At 42.4% G+C, this 22,125-nt stretch overlaps 1 protein-coding gene across 3 annotated transcripts in view; it reads right to left on the bottom strand.

Moving 5' to 3' along the window:
• The window catches only part of WDR7 (WD repeat domain 7), a 380,928-nt gene that overhangs the window by 207,444 nt on the left and 151,359 nt on the right, over positions 1-22,125 (bottom strand). For all 3 annotated transcript variants that reach the window (XM_088476453.1, XM_088476451.1, XM_088476452.1), the window contains one exon: positions 21,681-21,794. In XM_088476453.1, the coding sequence (XP_088332579.1) occupies positions 21,681-21,794 (114 nt within the window). The remainder of the gene's footprint in view (positions 1-21,680; positions 21,795-22,125) is intronic.

The raw sequence follows: 22,125 nt of genomic DNA, 5'->3' as shown, positions 1-22,125 counted from the left end.
TAAGGCAGCCGGCTTCCCGACTGTATACCCCTAAACCTAACCCCCCCTTCCCAGGAACCTAAACCTAAGTCTCCCAGGGGGTGCCTAACCCCAAGTCCCCCTGGGAGCCCTAAAACCTAACCCTCTCCCCCCCCACACACGGCTGTCTGCGCCTGGCTTACCTTCATTCGGTATGCCGGGCGTCGGGCTCCTGGCGTAGGACTGGCAGGCGTTGGGATTTCGATGCCTGTCATTAGTACCTTGCCGGGATTAGACAGTCGGGAAGCTGGCGGTCGGCATTCAAACCGTCGGCTTCCTGACTACATCCCATATATACATACATATCTATATCTCTCTCTATATATTGTGATAGAAGCACTGGAGAAGTTAGGGATGGTGTCCCAAATTCCTGTAACTTGTTTTAACCCCCAGGAAGAGTCTGTTTTACAAACAGATCTGAGTGTTGGCTTTTGATAAAAGCCAGGGACTGGGTCCTGGGGGTGTGGATGTGAGAGAAGGGAGGGCTCTATCCACAGGGCCGTTTCAGGTGTGAGCAGGCTAATTAGGGATTACACCTGGAAGTGGCTCAATATAGCTGTATAAGAGTTTTGATGCAGTGTCTCATACCTGGGAGAGCAGGCCCGCAGGTTAACTTGCGCTGAGACACTGTTTGCTACAATCCAGAAGGTACTGTGGACGTGAGCTTATTTAGTGTTCGGTTAGTGAGGGAATTTAATGTTTAGTTAGAGCCCAGATGGGTTAGGATTTATTTTATGTTTTGTTTATTTGATTAATGGTGTTGCACAATAAAAACTGGCGCCGACCAGCTTGCACGAAAGAGGTGTCCATCTACCCCAGGAGAGGGACCCCTACCCCGATCACATCACAATATATATGAATCTATATATATATATATATATATATTTATATATAGAATTAGTGTAGGGGATACAGAGGCACACTGATTATAGTGTAACACTCCAATATATATAAAATAATAAATAAAAAGTTACCATATGTGACACACCTCAAAGAATAATTGAGTGTCAGCTCCAATATAGTGGTAGGGTTTTCGCACCCACAATAATTATAAAGAAGTGGAAAAAGAAGCGCCTACTAGTGTCAAAAAATTTAAATCAACACACAAGTGAAGAAAACTGGTGATGGATCCACTACTTATCCGGTAAGATGTTCATAAGACCATTATAAAGGGATATGAAAAAGAAAACCGCACTGTATATTGCTTCATAAAACCCAATAAAATATTAGTCCCTTTTAGGGATCATTTCTTTCCCAAGTGGAAAAACAGAAAGATTTTTTCGGACACAGTCCATGGTCGAAAGAGATTTCAAGTTTAATTATACAGTGACAAACAATGGTAAAAAAAAAAACACGTACAAGAAGTATAAATAATAAATGCTTATCTGTCCATTTAGGGGGTGGTCAAGATACAGCAAACCCAACGCGTTTCGTCTCTCTAAGACTTCATCAAGGGGATAGAGACAATGTAATAAGGTGCCGTATTTATACCCTAGTTAATTAAAAATGGTGACTGCACAAGCAAAACCAGTATGACGCCACTTCAAAGATAATTTTAATGCGATTGTCCTCTTGTGTTTATTACTATCTACAGATGGTCCCATATTTCCTGTCATAAAACTTAGTTCTAGGTCCGATTAGTTATTTTTCCTATTCTTTGTCACAGGAAGTGACGTCATACTGGTTTTACATGTGTGGTCTCCATTTTTAATTGACTAGGGTATAAATACATCACCTTGTTACATTGTCTCTATCCCCTTGATGAAGTCTTAGAGAGATGAAATTAGTTGGGTTTTATATATATATATATAAAATTGAAAAGAGGATACATTTCAAGTTAAGAAAAAAAATGTTATATATAAGCTGCGAAAAATGAACCGCCGCGTATGTGTACGTTGATCTTTGGTGGTGGTGAAGTATGAAATAATTCCATACATTCCTGACACACACAATCTTTGCATTTTCCGCAAATGTAGTGAGTGTGCGTCTGGTCCAGTTTTTGTCGTGGCATTGTGGAGGATTTTTAATATCCATTTTGTTTGTATAATGTCCAACTCCATCCAATCTTATTCCAGGTATAACCGCCTGACAACTTTTTGCTTTTTTTTGGTGGTGTTTCTGGCTCGGTCCCCCTCCCCTCTCCAGGCTGCAGCACATTGCTAGCTCTGATTGGCTTTCACTTTTTCAGATCCAATCAGAGCACATACAAAAAAAAGGTGTCTGCGCGACTGTCAATACACAAATCCCAAGGCTGTCAAGACCATCGCGACCATCAGGCTTGCGACGGGACCCTTGTGGTAGGGTCTTGTGGCCGCAAGCCCCAGAGAGCTTTCAGCTCAAACAGAGCCGAAAGCTCTCCCCCTGACATCACTTGTGATGTCAGTGGGGCCGCCCTCAAACGGAAGGCGTTCTCATGAGAACGCCTCTGTCTGGGCAGCCACCCCCCGGCACGCCCACCAAAGGGGGCATGCTGTCACTCAACATCGACAGCACGCCCCCTTTGGTGCGAGACCCGGAGCGACGGAGTGCCCGTCGCTATCCGGGTCTCGCGCATGGGCACGACGGAGCCTGCTCCGACGTGCGCATGCGCTCTGGGCCACCATCGACACATTCGCGAGCGCTCAGTGCTTGCGACCGGGTCTGAATCAGGCCCTCAGTCAGCTGCCTACATGATTACTGTGTCAGTCACTGTTGGCGGGGACCGTGTTTCCTGTCCTGCTCCGCCTCTTCCGGTGAGTCACCACTCCGTGCCCTGCCTCGATCCCGTCGCCCAGTCCCATCACCAGCCGGCCGCGCTGCATGGGTTTTGAAGCAATGGTTAATTAGCAATGGTTAGTTACTATTGCATTGAAAGTTTCAATGGCGGAAGCCCAGCCATCATTTCATGATGGACTTCCGATGTCGGCACGGAGAGAGAGTGACGTCATCAATAGGCGCTGGTAGCCAGACACACTGTGCACAGACACAAAAAATACATATAGAATATACATTTAGACAGAAATACCCACGAGCGCTAAATGTCCACAAATGTGAACATTTACTATTTACGTTGAATTGAACAGACACAATACAAAAAAACCATTAGATAAATATAAACACAAACATTTAGAGTACGTGCTTGTATTTTATTGCATAAAACTTTAATTATATTATGTTGAAAAAAATACACAACTTTACTGTTGCAAACTGACGTTGAATATATGTGATGTGTCCCAATCGAATGCACAGAAATTATAAATGCGTTGTCTGTAAATAGATTTTAATATTGATTATATTGACCGATTTAGTTATAAATATATATTAAAACTTCAAAATGTTTTGCAATTAAAAATAAATTTATTTTTAAATAAAAGTAAACCTACACATAGGTGCCAGTATCCCTGAAGAGGTTATAACATACATGTGGTTATTTGGAGGTTGATCCATTTTTCATACAGATTATTTTATACCGATTAACTAAATGGAAGCTGCCTGGTTCCTGGCACAAATTGGAATATTGGGCAGATAGGGTCTGATTCAGCAAGGATGGCAACTGCGATTACGCACACAATCGGTGCGACTGTTGTGTTCTGCGCATGCGTATACATAGTGTTCACTCTAGCTCCGGCGGCAGGCAGAACGCCGGAGCTAGAGAGGGCAACCTTATGCGTGCCCGAAAAGGGGGCGTGGTCATGAAAAGGGGGCGTGTCTATAAGACGCGTCCCCTTTTCGTCATACTTGGGGGCTATTGCAATCACAGCTGCGATCCGTACTGCAGCAGGCCCACATTTTGAACACTGGAGAGTTGTTTCTTATAACTAATTAGCGGGTTAAGGCTAAAAAGAAAGTTTCTCCCCCCCCCCCCAAAAAAAAGATAGGAAGTTGAAGTGTCTAAAAACCTGTCCCTTTCTTCATTATTGTCGATCGAACATTGTTTTCGAAAACGAACTATAGAGAAAGTTTTTGTTTTGTGCCGGATGCAGAAAATTTCAGTCAGTCCCAATCTTTCGTACAGAGGGCCTGATTCGATGGCCTGGGCGGATGGCCGGTCAGTGCGCATGCGCCCGGCATCTATTCTCCCTGTCTGCAGCGCTTGGGGGCTGCCCGGGGTGTCCGCAAGTGCTGGGCACGCCCCCAAGAGTGACGAAAGGGGACGCTTCTTATAGACACACCCCCTTTTCGATGACCTCGTCCCCTTTTTCGGACCCGCGCGCGCACTAAGTTGCCCTCTCTAGCTCCAGCGCCCCGCCTGCCGTTGGAGCTAGAGTGAACACTAAGATCTGGTAATGTGTGAAAGTAAATGACAACCAGCAATTTGCTCCCAAACGCCGGAAAATTGACAAAAAATTGTTGTTTGAACAAATTGTTTAGATCAAACATTTAACAAACTTGTCTGACCGACCATTGTCATCTGTTTTCTGCCATTCAGGAGCAAATTGCTGATCATCGGTTACTCCCACACATTACCAGATTTTCATTCCAACCAATCAACTAGTTGGCTGGTTGGAAAGAAAATTTTTACATGTGTATGCAGCTTAAGAGTTGCAATGATTTTGTGTGTGTGTGTGTGTGTGTGTGTGTGTGTGTCTAAATCTGTTGTAGCAGTGGAAATAAGCTGCACTATGTATGGTTCTCTCCCTTACAGTATAAGATTTGTACACTGAAGCGCCTACAACAGCTTTGTGCTGCGGAGCTGTAACAGTCACCATCGGACAGTGGGATACAAAGCAGCACACCTGTCTTCATTCCACAAAAGAATGAGGTCATAAAGAGATTACGGGGCTGATTTAGGAAATTGTGTTAAGCTGTGAGACCCTTATGGCCCATTCACTTGAAATATTTACTAATTGGTGATAAACCACAGTACATAATGGAGCATAAGAAGGTGTTTGTCATACAAGCCTTTCTGTTGCTGGATGACACACGAGCAGCACAGCTCAATGTTGTTTTGTTAAAGGATATTCCAGATCTGGGAAGTGGCTTTTGGCACTAGACAATAAATGGGAAATATGTCCTTTCTAGAAGGCGTTCTATTTCTCTTCCACGTCTAACCTAAAAGGAGCACGTACATATTTCATGGGCGCTGCCATATTGGAAGTAGATAAGGCTTAAAGCTAACAAATCAAATGCCTGAAAGATCTCAACAGACGGCGGAATAACTTTATATACGACATGAAATCGTACATTAAAGTTAGTTTTTTGTTTTCATTTAGGGCATAATTTGTGCTTCAGTTACGGTCATGTGAAATGAATCGTGCAAAAATAAATAAATCAAAAATAATATTAACAAAGAGTATATGGGTTTATGACGGCTTTCAAGACATTGAGGGCCCGATTCAGAGATTTGCGCCTTGCTAATATTTACGTAGATCGGGCGATTGTTTTTCCATTGTGCATTCGTAAAAGCCGCATTGCATGTGCACAGCAACCGCATTGCTATAACGGACGCACGGAGGAATCCATCGCAAACTGAGTGACAGGTTGTCAGCGTTTGGGGGGTGATAACAGGGAGTGGTGAGAAAAATGCAGGCGTGTCTGACCGCCATTCCGTGTGCGTGCATAAATTATCCACTGTGATTGCATACGCAGCATGAGTGCACTCTGCGTGACAGGAGAGCTGCCGAGACTGCGGATGGTCAGATCTTCCGCAAAGGCAAGATGGCCACTCAATGTGAGTCAATGTTACCGATATTTACGCAGGTAAGCAACATAGGGCCTGATTCAGACCCACTCGCAAGCGGCTGTCCGCTCGCAAGTGGGTCGATGGTGTGCACTGAGCATGCGCACGACGGAGGGAGCTCCGTCGTGCGCATGTGCCAGACGCGACGAGCGAAGGAAAGTCCTTCGCTCGTTGTGTCTGATCAAAGGGGGCGTGCTGTCGATGTTGATTGACAGCACGCCCCCTTTGGTAGGCGTGTCGGGGGCATGCCTCCCTGACGGGGGCGTTCCCACGGGAACGCCTCCCGTCAGAAGCCGGCCCACTGACATCACTAGTGATGTCAGTGGGAGTCATTTTGGCTCTGATAGAGCCAAAATCACTCCGGAGCTTGCGGTTGAAAACCTCAACCGCAGGCTCCGGCTCGCAGTTTCGATGGTCGCGATGGTCAAGACCATCGCGGCCATCAAACTGCACGCTCGTATAGCCTGTGGGTGGTGACCCACAGCTATATGAGCGTCCAGGAGGACGCTCCATTTTCATGGAGGGCGGCCCTCATTCAGAGCGAGCGCTCTGCTCAGAGCGTACGGCTCTGAATGAGGGCCATTGTCCGTAGATAAGAACGCAGCAGTGGGCGTCCCTGTGCTCGGGTGATCTTTAGGACCATTCGCATATTATCGCTGCTGCGTTCCACACTAAATCGCAGCTGCGATCGCATTACCATCTCTGAATCAGGCCCGGAGACCACAGAACACTTTTTGAGAGCCACATCAGGCCCCCGACATTGCCTTGTACTACATAATAGGCACCCTAACGTCATTGCTTCCCTTTCTGACTTCTGAATCTTAGGGACCTGGCTATGTAGCACCATGCCCAAAATGCCACAAACTGATCAATATACATTTATCCGATAGATAGAAGGCACCAAATAGGACATAAGAGGCAACAACCAATAAGCTCAGTTGGTAAATTAAGCTATGAGTGTTGGAGTACAGCGCCGCCCTACTGTTACTCCAGTATAGTTCCTCAAGTAATACATGGGCTTTAGCTGCTGTTTTATTCCACCATCCGTCTCCACAGATGAAGCTTAGTCCAATAACCTTGTTTCTCTTAAGAGGACATTCTCCAACAATTAGCAACCTTTATACAAACTATAAGAACTGCAACACGAAAATTATCCATTCATACAAATCAAGTACAAAAGGCAAAAACATAGTGCGCCTTTTAGGTGGCCATCTTGGATGCATTTCGTGATGACACGGGCTGTGTACTTTGACGGCTGATACATGCCTCCTCCAGCCTCTGACACAATTTCCTTGGTGTAGGGAGTTAAAAGTGCAACTTGCAGCTGGTCATCATTGAAAAAGTTGCACATCGTGAAAAGGATCGCATGCGCATCAAAAAAAGGGCAAGTTGCTACCAAAAAAGACCGCTACTCACATCTACGTCCCACTCTGAATGTGGTCCTGAATGACAATTTATTACTGAGCAGAAGATTAAAATGCTTGACTTGAAAATCCACAACTGTACATACTGTACTCAAATACTGAAATAATACATACTCCTTTAGACAGCCGCATACAGTCAGACACAAAGAAATAAATGTAGTCTGGAGTTGAAAGGTTTCTTAGTTAAGTGTATAATATCATTAAGGATTATAATATACACAGTCTTCGACTTAAATTTGCATCAGTAATTAACAGTACGGAGCTGTAACATATAAATATTTATTGTCAGTATGTACACTTAAGATGAAGAAAATTTTTGCCTCTTTGCGTGTTTCAGGGTTAGTATGGTCCGAACAAAGTCTTTACTCAATTTATTTTGTTTATGTCGTCAGTCAAGGATCATTTGCTAACAAATAATCCTGTGAATCAATTGCCTCTGTAATGATGCTTGAAATTACCAAATACCACTTACTTACAAAACTGTTCCAATTAAAGGATAATTCCGCTGCCCTCAACAGACACACAAACAAAAACATAGCATCAAACAGGGTTCCTGGCAGCATAACCCAAGCCACAGTCAGTTATGTTAACAAAAGCATAGCCATAATAAAATTAAATAGATATATATATATATATATATATATCTATCTTTACACATACATATATATATATATATATATATACACTCAAATATATATATATATCTTTACACACATTATATATATATATATATATATATATATATACACACACACATTATATATATATATACACACACACACACACATTATATATATATATATACACACACACACACACACACACACACACACACAGTATATAGTTAGGTGACAACTTTCAGAATTTTGGCTCTATAAGCCAACACAATGCATTTGATATTGAACAACAATGGAGATGCAATTAAAGAGAAGACTTTCAGCTTTAAATGGGTTGAAGAAAATATTGTATGAAAAGTTAGGATTTGCAACCATTTTTATACACAATCCCCTATTTTCACGGGTTCAAATATAATTGGATAAATTAACAATCAAAAATGAAATGTTCATTTTGAAAAGATCGTTGTGAATGCTTTGCAAGGCAATGACTGCTTACAAAGCACAATGGGTAGGTAACCTACATAGCGCTATTGGGGAACTGTAAATAATGGTAACCATATTACCCAAAACATCAGGAGTGATTAAAGGGAGGAAGGGATGTGTACTAAGCTAATGAGGTTGACAAGATGAAACTCACAGGAACCATTTGAGTTTAAAGTCTGTGTTAGGTCCATTATGTGAGAGGGTTTTTAAGGCATAGATCCATCTCATTTCAGCTTTCACAAGTTGAGATGCCATGTTTTGTTACCAATTTGCTTGGATATTCTCTAGTCCTATACAATGCCTTTATGCCATTGGTGGAACATTTGTAATCCTTCATACAATGATCTGGGATGGAATGGGGTACAGTCCCTTTCTGGATGTTCCGAATATGTTCAATTGTTCAATTAATTGGGTTTTCAAAGCTCTAGAGCTTTTAAAAGCCAGAATTATCAGAATATTGCGACCCACCACCTGTAATCTGGACCCTGCCTCAACCAAGTTTCTCATAGGGTGTATGGACATAATTGGCCCTGTAATTGCAAAAATAGTTCAGTGCTCTTTGCAAACAGGCATTTTTCCAGAAACACTAAAGGAAGCAATTGTTCGACCACTTCTTAAAAAAACTAATTTAAACCACGACTGCATGACCAACTATAGACCAGTATCAAACCATCCTTTTCTAGGAAAGGTCATTGAGAAAGTGGTGGCAATGCAACTGGAAACCCGCCTGTCTACCTATGATATTTATGATCCATTTCAGTCAGGATTCAGGAGAAGACATAGCACTGAAACAGCTCTAGTATGTGTGCTTAATGATCTTCTGACGGCAAGAGACAGAGGTGATTGCTTAATCTTAATCCTTCTGGATCTCTCAGCGCCATTTGATACTGTGGACCACGGAATTCTAATTGAGCGCCTGAAAAATTTCTGTGGACTGGATGGCACAGTCCTGGTTCAAATCATTTCTGACCGGCAGGTCACAGAGAGTTTCTTCTGGAGTTCTATATCATCTCCCATGCTTTTTGCAGTATACATGCTACCATTGGGTGAAATAATCAGACGTCATGGCCTGGTCTACCACTGCTATGCAGATGATACACAACTGTACCCGTCCTTTGCTCCAGGTACAAAGGATCCCATAACAACCCTAATTGGCTCCCTAGCTGAGCTTCAGGAGTGGATGAGTGCCAGTTGGCTGCGACTGAACCCTGATAAAACAGAGGTCCTTATGATAGGTCACAAGTCAGGGCTACAGCCTAGCCAACCAACAGGACTTACGCTTGGGGGATCAGAATTACAAAACACTGAACATGTGTGGAATCTTGGTGTTGTCCTGGATAGTGGCTTGACACTTAAACATCAGGTATTAGCCACAATCAAATCCTCATTCTTTCATCTGAGGAACATTGCCAGAATCAAGCTCTTAATTCCCTCAGAAGATCTGCCTAAAGTCATACATGCATTTATATCATCACGTCTAGACTACTGCACCGCCCTCTAGCTTGGACTCCCAGCAAAAGAATTGCTCCGCTTGCAGATGGTACAAAATGCAGCTGCCAGGCTATTAACCAACCAGCCCCGTTCCAGCCACATAACACCCAGTCTTTACTCCCTTCACTGGCTGCCTGTCAGATGGCGATTGCTTTCAAGATTGGATTACTAACTTACAAAGCCCTACATGACCATGGCCCAAGGTACGTAAAGCAACTTCTGATTCCTTACTGTCCCACTCGATTACTGCGATCCGTTGATTAAGGACTATTTACAGTACCTAGAATCTCCCGGAATTCGTCTGGGGGTCGAGCTTCCAGTTTTGGGGCTCCAACCTTATGAAATTCCCCGCACAGTTCGAGAGGCCTCCACTCTAGAATCCTTCAAAAATAGACTCAAGACTTACCTCTTCACCCAAGCATTTCACTATTGTCCCTTGTTTAAGCTTATTTTTGTATTTTGTACTGTAAAGGAAAATGTAAAGCACTTTGAGCCCTTTAGGAGAAAAGCGCTATATAAATAAAATTATTATTATTATTATATTATTATTATTAATATTAGAAGTCTTTCCCACATATCGTAGGCCATATGTGCACTCAGTGAGGTAGATCACGTTAGTTGTGTGACAGGTTATGAACGGATTTATTTTATATTTCGTCCCCTCTTCCTCAATTTCCACATATTTGGTTACAATACTTTTAACCATTAGCTTATTACACATCCCTCCAATCCTGGCTACCAAATGACTACCTCATTTCCACCCCAATCTTAAATGCTTTCAATTTATGCCCTTTTAAAAAAAAAAAAAAAAAAATTATCAATCTTAGACATTACCTATTTTTAAGAAATATTTTAAAAATGTTTATTGTAAGTTATTAAAAAAAACACATATGCAAATTATATGTATTGAACAAAAATATGCACTTTATTTTTATTTTTTTTTGAGGATAGGAGATATATATATATATATATATATATATATATATATATATATATAATTGAACATTGATGCACTTTATTTCGCTCTTTCCATAGTATTCATCATGGAGGACGTACTACCTAGAATAAGTGTATCCAGAACATATTTGGATTCATTATATTTTAAGGAGATTTCCTCCATTATCCCATCACAACATAACAGCTGGCCACCATTTCTGGGGTCCACCGGATGGTTACAGGAACACTCAAGACAGCTGCCTACCCTTCTGTATGCGTTCCTCGCTGGTAGACGAATACCGGAAGTCAAGTCAGATATGAACTTCCGATTTCTAATTGAAAACCGCTCTGCACTTGTGACTTTATTTTAGGAAATTACCAGTGGATACACACACCTAGGGCCAAACTAATATGAGTTTAATCACTGTATTCAGTAATATGTCCTGTATGTTATCCCACCTAACTTCTGGTCATCCACTTCCGGTCTCTAACAGGAAGTGTCCTCTAATTTTAGTATAGAAATTAAATCAGTATGCTTTGTCAAAGACCACTGGAGGGTCGAAACGCTTCAGAAGCTGTGTGTGTGTACCAAACCAGACCAGAGAACATATCCAGGAATGACATGCATTGAGACCCTAAGGTTTGACCCCATGGAAAATATCCGGATAGCCAAGGAACCGGTTATCAAGTTGTCCCAGTGCCTACATTCTTGGTAGGAGTCTGTTTTACATTAGATGTAACTGCAATAAACTTGCTCCCTTGTTTTAAGGGTGGATTTCATGTATTTGACTACACTAAACTGTTCCCTTTTTAAATGTTAATGCATTAGCCCACACTTGACTGTTTTATTGTAAATTCCCTTGTGTTCAATGGTATTTAGTATCTATTTCTATGGAATTTGTTAAATAAATAAGACTTTTATACAAATAACAGTGTTATAGATGTAAAAACTAATGATCAAATAAATATTTAAATCACTCCTAAAGTTTTGGGTAATATCATATTTAGCATATATTTTTTACAGTTCTTCCAAAGCGCGAAGGCAAATTTTCTATTGTTATTTCCTCCCATATATTACCAGATTTTCCTTCCCACCAGACAGATATATCTATAGGCGTGTACGCAGCCTTAGGAGGTTACCCATCTATTGTACTTTTCGATTTGTTATATTTTAGTCCAGTGGTGACAGGACTAAGGTAACCACAAGCTGCTTTGGGATTTGAGCCCAATAGTGTCCTAATCCCCTTCATCAAATGACTGCCTGAAGTCAGGAACCCATGGACATCACCAAATGCTGGGTTTCCTCCTTTGTTATGCTTTGTTAGGCCATTACTGCAGCTGTCTTCAGTTGTTTGTTTGTAGGGCTTTCAGCCTTTAGCTTGGCCTTCAGGAAAATAAATACTTGCACAATGGGGTTGAGATGGATTGACTCAGCCATTGCAAAATATTCCACTTCTGTGCCTTAAAAAACTCCTGTGTTACTTTCGCAGTATGTTTTGGGTCATTGTCCATCTGTACTGTGAAGCATTGTCCAATCAACTTTGCTGAATCTGAGCAGACAGTATGTCCCTGTACTCTTTAGAATTCATCCAGCTGCTTATGTATTTTGTCACATCATCAATAAACACTAGTGACCCAGTGCCATCACACTGCCTCCACTATGTGTTACACATTATGTTGTATGCTTTAGATCATGGCCCATTCCAATCCTTCACCATACTTTTTTCTTCCCATCATTCTGGTACAGGTTCATCTTCATTTCATCTGTCAAAAGAATGCTGCTCCGGAACTAGGCTGGCATTTTTAGATTTTTTTTTTTATGGCAAAGTCTAATCTGACCTTTTTATTTTTGAGGCTTACGATTGGTTTGCACCATGTGGTGAACCCTCTGTATTTGCTCTTGTGAAGTCTTCTCTTTATGGTAGACTTGGATGATATGCCTACCTTCTGAAGAGTGTTCTGCACTTGGGCTGGATGTTGTGAAGTGTTTTTTCTTTGCCATGGAAAGGATCCTTGTGATCATCCACCACTGTTGACTTTCTTGGACCTCCAAGGCATTCTTTGTGTTGCCGAGCTCACCATTATGTTCTTTTATTCTCCGAAGGTACAAAACTGTTGATTTGGCTTCTCCTAAGTTCTACCTCTTTGATGGATTTTCTTTGTTTTTCAAGACTACGGATGGCCTGTGTCACTTGCATTGAGAGCTCCTTTGACCCCATGTTGTGGGTTCACAGCAAAAACTTCCAAACACAAATGCCACACTTGGAATCCACTCCAGACCTTGTGACTGCTTAATTGATAAAGAAGTAACGAAAGAATAGCCAAGAACTGTCACAACTTTTGAATCAATTGTCCAATTACTTTTGGTTTTTGATAAAAAAAAAAAAAAAGGGCTACACATCAAACAGCTGTAAATCCTATGCCCATCCTCAGATTTGGGTGTGAATACCCTCAAATTAAAGCGGATAGTCTGCACTTTAAAATCATAACTGCAATATTAAACATCAGACTTACATAGTATTACATTGGGGCGAGGAGTGAGCAAATTCTTTCAATGCAGTAAATAACTAATGATTACTTTTCATTGTAGGTGACCCTTATTCAGATACAATTATATGCCTAACAAAACTAACATGATTGCATTTAGTAAAATGTGCAACTATATAAACTACAGATATTTATTTTATTTTTTAATTAAAATATGGGACTGTCACACAGTCATATCTGCTGTATGGCAAGACAAATACAAAACAAAGAAAAACCTCAAATATGTTTGAATGTTCTTATTTGATAAACTGGAGATGCTGATTAGGAACATTTCTCCTGCATCAAATTGCTTAAAAAATAAAAACTAGACACTACCATGTAAATACAGCTGTAACATAATAATCAAATACTAATATAGAGGTGTTCTCATACACTTAGACCTACATTTAGATGTAGTTTTTAGAAGAGGAGATGTTGCCCATAGCAACCAATCAGATTCTACTTAACATTTCACTAGCACCTTCTAGAAGATAATAGCTAGAAGCTGATTGGTTGCTATGGGCAACATCTCCATTTTTAAAAACTCTCACTTTAGTAAATATACCCCCTAGCCTCAATATGCCATGCAGCGTTAGATGCCTGTATTGATTTATTTGATATGCGACACTTGTATTATCTGTGTGCGACCGAGTCTGAATCTGTATACAAAGTGCTACTATGCAGCGGACGTCGCTGGGTCGCACCATCCTATGGTGCGTACTCAGCTTTACAGAGAAGTGCTGCAGCCTTTATCAGATGGCAGCAGGATCTGTTATAAGCCTGGTGTTCTCGACACAATAAACAAAAATTACACAACAATGTTACATAGGTAGAAAAAGTAATCATTTTTAAATTTAGGCAGCCCTCGATGACTGCACAATTACTGATTTACCACCATAAACAGAATAATATTTTTAAGAAATTTAGAAGACGAAGAAAAAAAAAAACAAATGAAAGAACACGAGTGACAACTCTTAAAGAAGAGAGTGTATGCAGGCAAAGAAAAAGCGCAAATTAAAACCCATTTCAGAAAGACTAGATTCTACGCAACAAAGTAACCTGTGACAGAAACCAGATAATTCAAAGACTATGCCATATAAATATTTAAAGAACAAGCCAGACATTTCCCCCCATTCTAAACGCACGTCATACGGAAGCATCAATTAAGCTGTTTTCCTGTAAACGGCTTCGGCTTTTATTTTTTCACTGTCTAAACTGTAATGCATTAATCCCTAAAAGGATTAATGTGAAAGTGATTCTTTTTTTTTTTTTTTTACTAAAATAAAATAAAAAATATTATGTGGCTAATGAAAGTGTTTGGTGAACCTTAAGTCGGACGCTAGAAATTCTCGTTGACCACCGCGCGCCGACATTACTTTGCAGAAGAGATCAATAGATATTAGCTTTAGAAAAAGACGAAATACAGAATAAAGCTGCATCATATTTTGAAGGCAGCTCGGGTGAGCTTGAAATTGTCTCAATGAAGCCGGATTTTTTTTTTCTTCCGCCTGCATCCCATCTGTTTGCTTTCTGTTAAGACTATTCATTTAAAATAAATGTGATTAGTTTGAATTGATTTGGGGCTATGTTTGGATAGGAGGATTTTAAGACCACGAGATGCAATTTTCTATTTTATTTTTGCAATCACACATTGGGACTGCTTCTTGTGTTTCAGAGTGGAAATAGAAGATCATTTCTCTCTACACAGAAATATTATACCTAGAATATAAATATTAGATTTATATATGTATCTGTGAATTATTCTGCATACATATACTTTATATTTTCACATTATTTAATTACTCAAATTTAGCAAAACAAGTGCAGCCTTTTTATTTTAAGATAATGAATAAAACAACATGACCGTTTCAAGACTTGCTCCCTTATAAATGTACTTTGTATGTTCTTTCATCAAATAATTGGGAATGGTTCGCACTTCATTAGAGGTTTAAACAACCAGGTTGGATTAAAGCTTATGGGGGCCCCAGAGTAACTAACTGGTGGGGGCCACTACCAATAAAATTGTCAAAATGACATACTAGCAATGTTATTAAAAAGTATAAATGTGTAAATACTTCCAGCACCACAAATGGACGGAACACGGTCGTGACCACATTATGCCACAGTTCACATCATGTCACATGGGTTCGGTAAGAAATACCGACAGTCGGGATCCTGGTGGTCAGAATCCTGACCGGGTTAACATACCGACACATCCGTGTGATCTCCAATATTGGAACCTGAAGGCTTTGGCAGGATCTTTAAAGGAGTACCAGCTACACCACAGCCATACCACTAGTGCTGCCAGGAACCTTCTTATTCCTCCTGCTCATCCCTCCCACTCAGCTCCTCCCACCCAGGCTGCTAATGGTGCCTGTCTCAACCTCATTGGTTGTAGCCGGTCTCCTGCCCTCTATGGGCCAGTCTAATGCTGTTGATGTAGCTATGTGTGGGGCCCCTTGGGTGACTGCCCCGGTTGCCTTGTGATTAATTCTGCACTGTTAAACGATAGTTCCTTCGTAAATATAATTAAAAACCCAAAAACACTGTTTTGGGTGTAGGTAGGCTGTAGGTAAGATACAGATGTGTTCATCTTAATTCGCTAATAGTGTACTAAGGGCCTCATTCAGACCCACTCGCAAGCGGCTGTCCGCTCGCAAGTGAGTCGATGGTGTGCACTGCGCATGCGCACGACGGAGGGAGCTCCGTCGTGCGCATGCGCCAGACGCGGCGAGCGAAGGACTTTCCTTCGTTCGTTGTGTCTGATCAAAGGGGGCGTGCTGTCGATGTTGATTGACAGCACGCCCCCTTTGGTGGGCGTGCCAGGGGCGTGCCTGCCAGACGGAGGCGTTCCCAAGGGAACGCCTACCGTCAGAAGCCGGCCCCACTGTCATCACTAGTGATGTCAGTGGGAGTGATTTTGGCTCTGATACAGCCAAAATCACTCCAGGGCTTGTGGTCGAAAACCCCCACCACAGGCATCTGGTCGCACTGGCGATGGTCAAGACCATCGCGACCATCATCCTGCATGCTCGTATGTGCTGTGGGTGGTGACCCACAGCTATACGAGCGTCCAGGAGGACGCTCCATTTTTATGGAGGACGGCCCTCATTCAGAGCGAACGCTCTGCTCAGAGCGTCCGGCTCTGAATGAGGGCCTAAGGCTAGGGATGTCAGTGGGGCTGGCTTCTGACGGTAGGCGTTCCCTTGGGAACGCCTCCGTCTAGCAGGCACGCCCCCGGCACGCCCACCAAAGGGGGCGTGCTGTCAATCAACATCGACAGCACGCCCCCTTTGATCAGACACAACGAGCGAAGGAAAGTCCTTCGCTCGTCGCGTCTGGCGCATGCGCACGACGGAGCTCCCTCCGTCGTGCGCATGCGCAGTGCACACCATCGACCCACTTGCGAGCGGACAGCCGCTTGCGAGTGGGTCTGAATGAGGCCCTAAGTCAGGAATAGTGTATTTAGTACTAATGCTGGCCATACACGCTACAATTATCGGGGCGATCCGCCTGATATCGGCGGATCGCCCCGATAATTGCAGCGTGTGTGCGGGCGACCGAGGGTTAAATATTGCTCGGTCGGGCATGCCGGATTGTCCAGCATGCCCGTCCGATGCGATATTTCCCGGTAAACTGTCGGCCGCATCGGGCAGTGTATGCCCAGCCGTGGCCGACAGACAGACATTTCCTGTGTTCCAGGGAAATGTCTCCTCCCCCGGGGGCGGAGCGCGGATGTCGGGCTGATACACTTTGAGATTTCTCTCACAGTGTATGACAGACATTTTATCTGGCAGTGTATGCCCAGCATTAGGATTAGTATTTTTGTTGCAAAGGAATTGTTATAATGTATAAGCACAGTTAGACACATTAATAAACATTGCATGGCTCGGCGTGCCTAACGGGTCTATTTGGTTAGATTTGAGGATAGTTGTATGTGGACAGGTCTGCAAATATAAGAATAAAATGTTATTACCCACTTTCCCCCAAATAGCAATTACGATGAGCAGGAGATCCTGCTGGAACAGAGGGTTGGAGAAGCTGGGATATGCATATACATATTTTTAGTTATCCTTTTTTGGGAATTATTTCAAGAGAAGGACAGTGTATATATTTTATTGCGGCTACAGATTTGTTAACTGTAAAAGAAATATAAAAAAGTTTGCAAAGGGTTTGGGTGGAGTGCTTACAACTCCCATCTGCAAGTTCAGAAACTCCTTTTCCATCAACACCACTACATACACGTACCACATCATTTACATAACTACATACACGTGCCACGTCATTTACACCACTACATACACGTACCACATCATTTACACCACATCATACACGTCTCACATCATTTACACCACTACATACACGTACCACATCATTTACACCACTACATACACGCTCCACATCATTTACACCACTACATACACGCACCACATCATTTACACCACTACATACACGCACCACATCATTTACACCACTACATACACGCTCCACATCATTTACACCACTACATACACGCTCCACATTATTTACACCACTACATACATGCACCACATTATTTACACCACTACATACACGCTCCACATCATTTACACCACTACATACACGCTCCACATCATTTACACCAACATACACGCTCCACATCATTTACACCACTACATACACGCACCACATCATTTACACCAGTACATGCACGTTCCACATCATTTACACCACTACATACATGTACCACATCATTTACACCACTACATACATGTACCACATTATTTACACCACTACATACATGTACCACATCATTTACACCACTACATACACGTACCACATCATTTACACCACATCATACATGTACCACATCATTTACACCACTACATGCACGTTCCACATCATTTACACCACTACATACATGTACCACATCATTTACACCACTACATACATGTACCACAGAATTTAAACCATTTTGCTGCTTTTTAGAAAAAATGACATGTCTTTATGGGCCTCACTATACACTACAATACATAATTAGTAATAAAATGCTGGAGTAAACCAACTGCCCGGCAATATATTTGCCCTGATTAAAATTATAGGACACAGCAGTTCATAGAGGCATGGTCACAATAAGCCTGGCTACTGGTCGCCCAAACGTTGCCTAGATTATTGCAAGAGTCTTCACACATTACAGAGAATTAAAAGAATAAAAAAGGATAATCAAATTAGTTGACTCGCTTATATATTACCATTTGTGTTAGAACAAATTACATAATCTAAAAGCATTGATGTATTACTGGAGATAGCATGGTTTATCTCTGATTGGGTAACAATAGGGAGTAAAGTTACTAAGATGGGGATTCTATTAAGAAGTGATGTTGCCCATAGCAACCAATCAGATTCCAGGTATCTTCTAGAAGGTGCTAGATAAATGAGAAGCAGAATCTGATTAATTGCTATGGGCAACATCACTTCTTAAATAGAACTCCCATCTAAGTAAATTTACCCCTAAAGTCTGAGAGAGATACAAGTAGTGCTTGCAGGCAGCACCGAAGCGGTGCTCCCCGGCACCCCATGCTGGCCCAACACCAACATGCAACATGACGTGAGGGTGTGGTCTGACAAAAGATGATGTGTGGAGATCTGCCCCGGACGCTCTGGGCAACTCTACAGCACTGAAGCTGCACTAGCAGCCGCAGGGTGCCAACCACCAACAGGGTGCAGACTGTACCGCGCGCACACACCTCCCTACGAGGTATAGGAAGTTGGCGCTCGGGTTCCCAGCGATCAGAATCCAGACGCCGGCATCCCAACAGGGTTAGCCAACCGACACTGGTGGTCGGTATGCTAACCCTCCCCGTTCCCCTGCCCTAACCCTCCCTGGTGCCTGACCCTAACCTCTACCCCTAGTGCCTAAACCTAACCTGCCCCTCCCCGCACCCTTAACCTCCCCCCCTTAGTGCCTAACCTTCCCCCAGTGCCTGACCATAACTCCTAAACCTAACCCCCCCTTCCACCAGTACTTACCTTCGGTATCCCTACGGCCCTACTTACAGGTATCACACTAAGGCAGATAAGCAGCCCGATCAAGTGTACAACACTTGCAAATGCTCTGTTAAATGTCATAATCTCAACACCCAGAATAAAGCCTACAGTACAACTGCAGCGGGTCAGACTATTTAATCTGCCGTTATCCCTATCTTCTGAGCATAGCTGAAACAAGAGGAGTGTGGCTCAGAGTGAAGTAGGGTATGAAAATTCACTTAAAGGACAAATGGGCAGATTCAATTAGCTGCGAGTTCCATATGGTGAAGTCCTGTATTCATTTTATGCATGATATAGTCATGATCCTAATTATGAGTAGGAGGCTATTAGTGGCCATAAGCAAAGCAGTGGAGGCAGTTATGTGGTGTGAAATGGTTGTTTTATGTAACTTTTATAAAAAATGAACACCGATCAATACTGGCAGCACCTCCACCTACCGAATGAGCCAGACCTCATGGGGCCATCACTTTTTAGAAAAAACTCCAGTCCAGCAGCGAAATAAGGATGCTCCACAAGGGAAGAGCTGCACCCCAGACAGAGGAGGCACCAGGAGCTCAGAAGGACCACAAACAGCAGGTACAGCTTAGAACTGCCCACCTACCTGTAGGTTACCCCCTCTCCTGAGTATACCCAATTCCCTACCACTGTTTTTTTCTGTACTGAACACAGCGGCATACACCCCGAAGTGCTCTAAACACATCATTGAGTCCGACAGAACACAGGTCTACAAGGGGACATGTGCTGGTCGAGAACCACACTGTTGTGTTTCCTAAATGATCAACCTACCTCTCCCCACAGCGCACACACCCTGAAAATTCATTAGGAGCCATGGCTATACCACAGGGGTGCTCCCTGAAAGAGCTGCCAGCACCGTATTTAGGGTTTATTGCCCACCTATAACTGCCTCCTCTTTCATTTCACACCACACTGTAGTCACTACAGGGATGTAGTCAGAAGGTCAACAAACATAATGCTGACACCACTGTGTCAACAGTTATGATGTCCACAGACAATGTGTCGACGTGAAATGTTGATATTGTCAGAATGTCGGACTAAGGATTAGGCTGCTGGCGGGCACATTAGGCTAGGTGGGAGGTTAGGAGTTAGGCTGCAAGGAGCTTAGGGTTAGGCACTAGAAGGAGGGTTATGGTTAAGGGTTAGGGATAGCACAAAAATATCCGTATGCCGGAGGAACACAGTCCTGACCCAGAAGTGTTGCTGAAATGTCCCCCGGGACACTGAAGCCAATGCAGCCGCCTGGAGTAAGTGAATCAAAGCATGTAACCCCCCCCCCCCCTCCCCAAACAACACCATCAAACACACTAATACCTAAGTGGCGCAGTTACTGCCATTACACGGCACCAATCCTGCTGCCCCATTTACAGAGACCGTTTCTGGATATTATAAAGTACTCTAACAAGTTATAGCACTTTGTTGGATTTATAATTTTGAGTAGCAGAACAGAGTCGGAACTTTTACCGGAACCTCAGTCACTACCAAGAACACAGACTATTTTGAAAGGACGAACTGCTGCCTGAAACCTTGTGTATGGTGCGGCAGCCTTTAGAAGGACTGCACTGTGCCTCATGCCTCAGCCATTTCGCCAAAGCCTCGGTGTTGGATTGGGGAATGCAAGGTCACTCACTGAAGTCACTGATTCATTGCGGTTGAACAAACCAAATTCTCATGAGTATTAGTTCGGATCTATATAAATATTTTGGTGCCTCAAGCAACATACTGTACCTTCCCCTGTGCCCCCTCTCACAGATTACATAATCCCAGCCATCGTAGACAAATATACCAAAACTACAGTCCAAAGTTAGATGAAATAACTGCACTGTATACTCAGATTAATAAGGAGCACATATTCTATATCTCCCTCAATATATATGCATAGACATACACGCACACTTACAGTAGCACGCTATGAAAGAGTTGGAAAGTCAAGGAACAAGACACGACAGAAATAATGATGGCTTTGCCGCTGTCTGGGGACATCATTAGACTACCAGAAGTTTTCAGTCCCCCCGAAGGAATAGTATTAAATCCTTTTAAGAAAAGAAGCTTGTTATATGGATCTAATCTGAACTGAAGCAATGCATTATGGCAAGGTAATACGGATGGATGTCTGTATCAACAGGCGAAATTAAAGTTTAAAGGATGAAATGAAACACTTTTGGAATAAGTGACATCCCAAAGTTGAAGGAGAAAAACAAATAATCGAATTGAAGCCAAAGACAAAACGGAATGACAAATACAGTTACATAGATTTTATAAGCCAGCTTACACACCAAATGTTTACGCTCGTGTAAAATGGAAAGAAATATCACAATTCAAGGGTTATTTAAAAAATTGCCTTCAGCATTGTTTAGTTGTGTAGTTTTCTTCGCAGTAGAGGAACAATGACGAAACACGTGACTCGAAACAGATCTACAACAATATCCGTTTGAAAAAGCGCAATTTAACGACAACAAGAGGAATAGAAACCAAATCCTTTACCTGCTGCAATATCATCGTCCACAAGATCGTGCTCCTCCTCCTGAACTTTGACCTCCGACCCCACAGAGTCTGGGCTCGCACTGCCGGTCTGAATGGATTCTGCCGTAACACCAGCTGTAACATACACAATCACATGCATTAAAAACGTGCAAACATAAAAATGCCTATTACTCAATATTATCCCTTATTTCTACAGAACGGTGCTTTACGGATAATGTTTGATCATTCACATCAGCCTCTGCCCCAAAGGAGCTTACAATCTAATCTCCCTAACCCCTTCACACAAACCATACTACGGTCCATTAGATAGGAAGCCAATTAGTCTATACAGTATTTATTCAGTACATTTTTGGACTGTGGGTGGAAACTGAAGGCTCTTAGAGAAAAAAAAAATATACTGTATAGTATAGAAAAGGTAAATAAAATGTAAAACTGAATAGCCGGC

Source organism: Taudactylus pleione, unplaced genomic scaffold (assembly GCF_031769625.1).
Source record: "Taudactylus pleione unplaced genomic scaffold, aTauple2 ptg000189l, whole genome shotgun sequence".
NCBI classification, from domain to species: domain Eukaryota; kingdom Metazoa; phylum Chordata; class Amphibia; order Anura; family Myobatrachidae; genus Taudactylus; species Taudactylus pleione.
The sequence above is the reverse complement of the archived record's forward strand: the minus strand, read 5'-3'. Positions and strand labels throughout refer to the sequence as shown.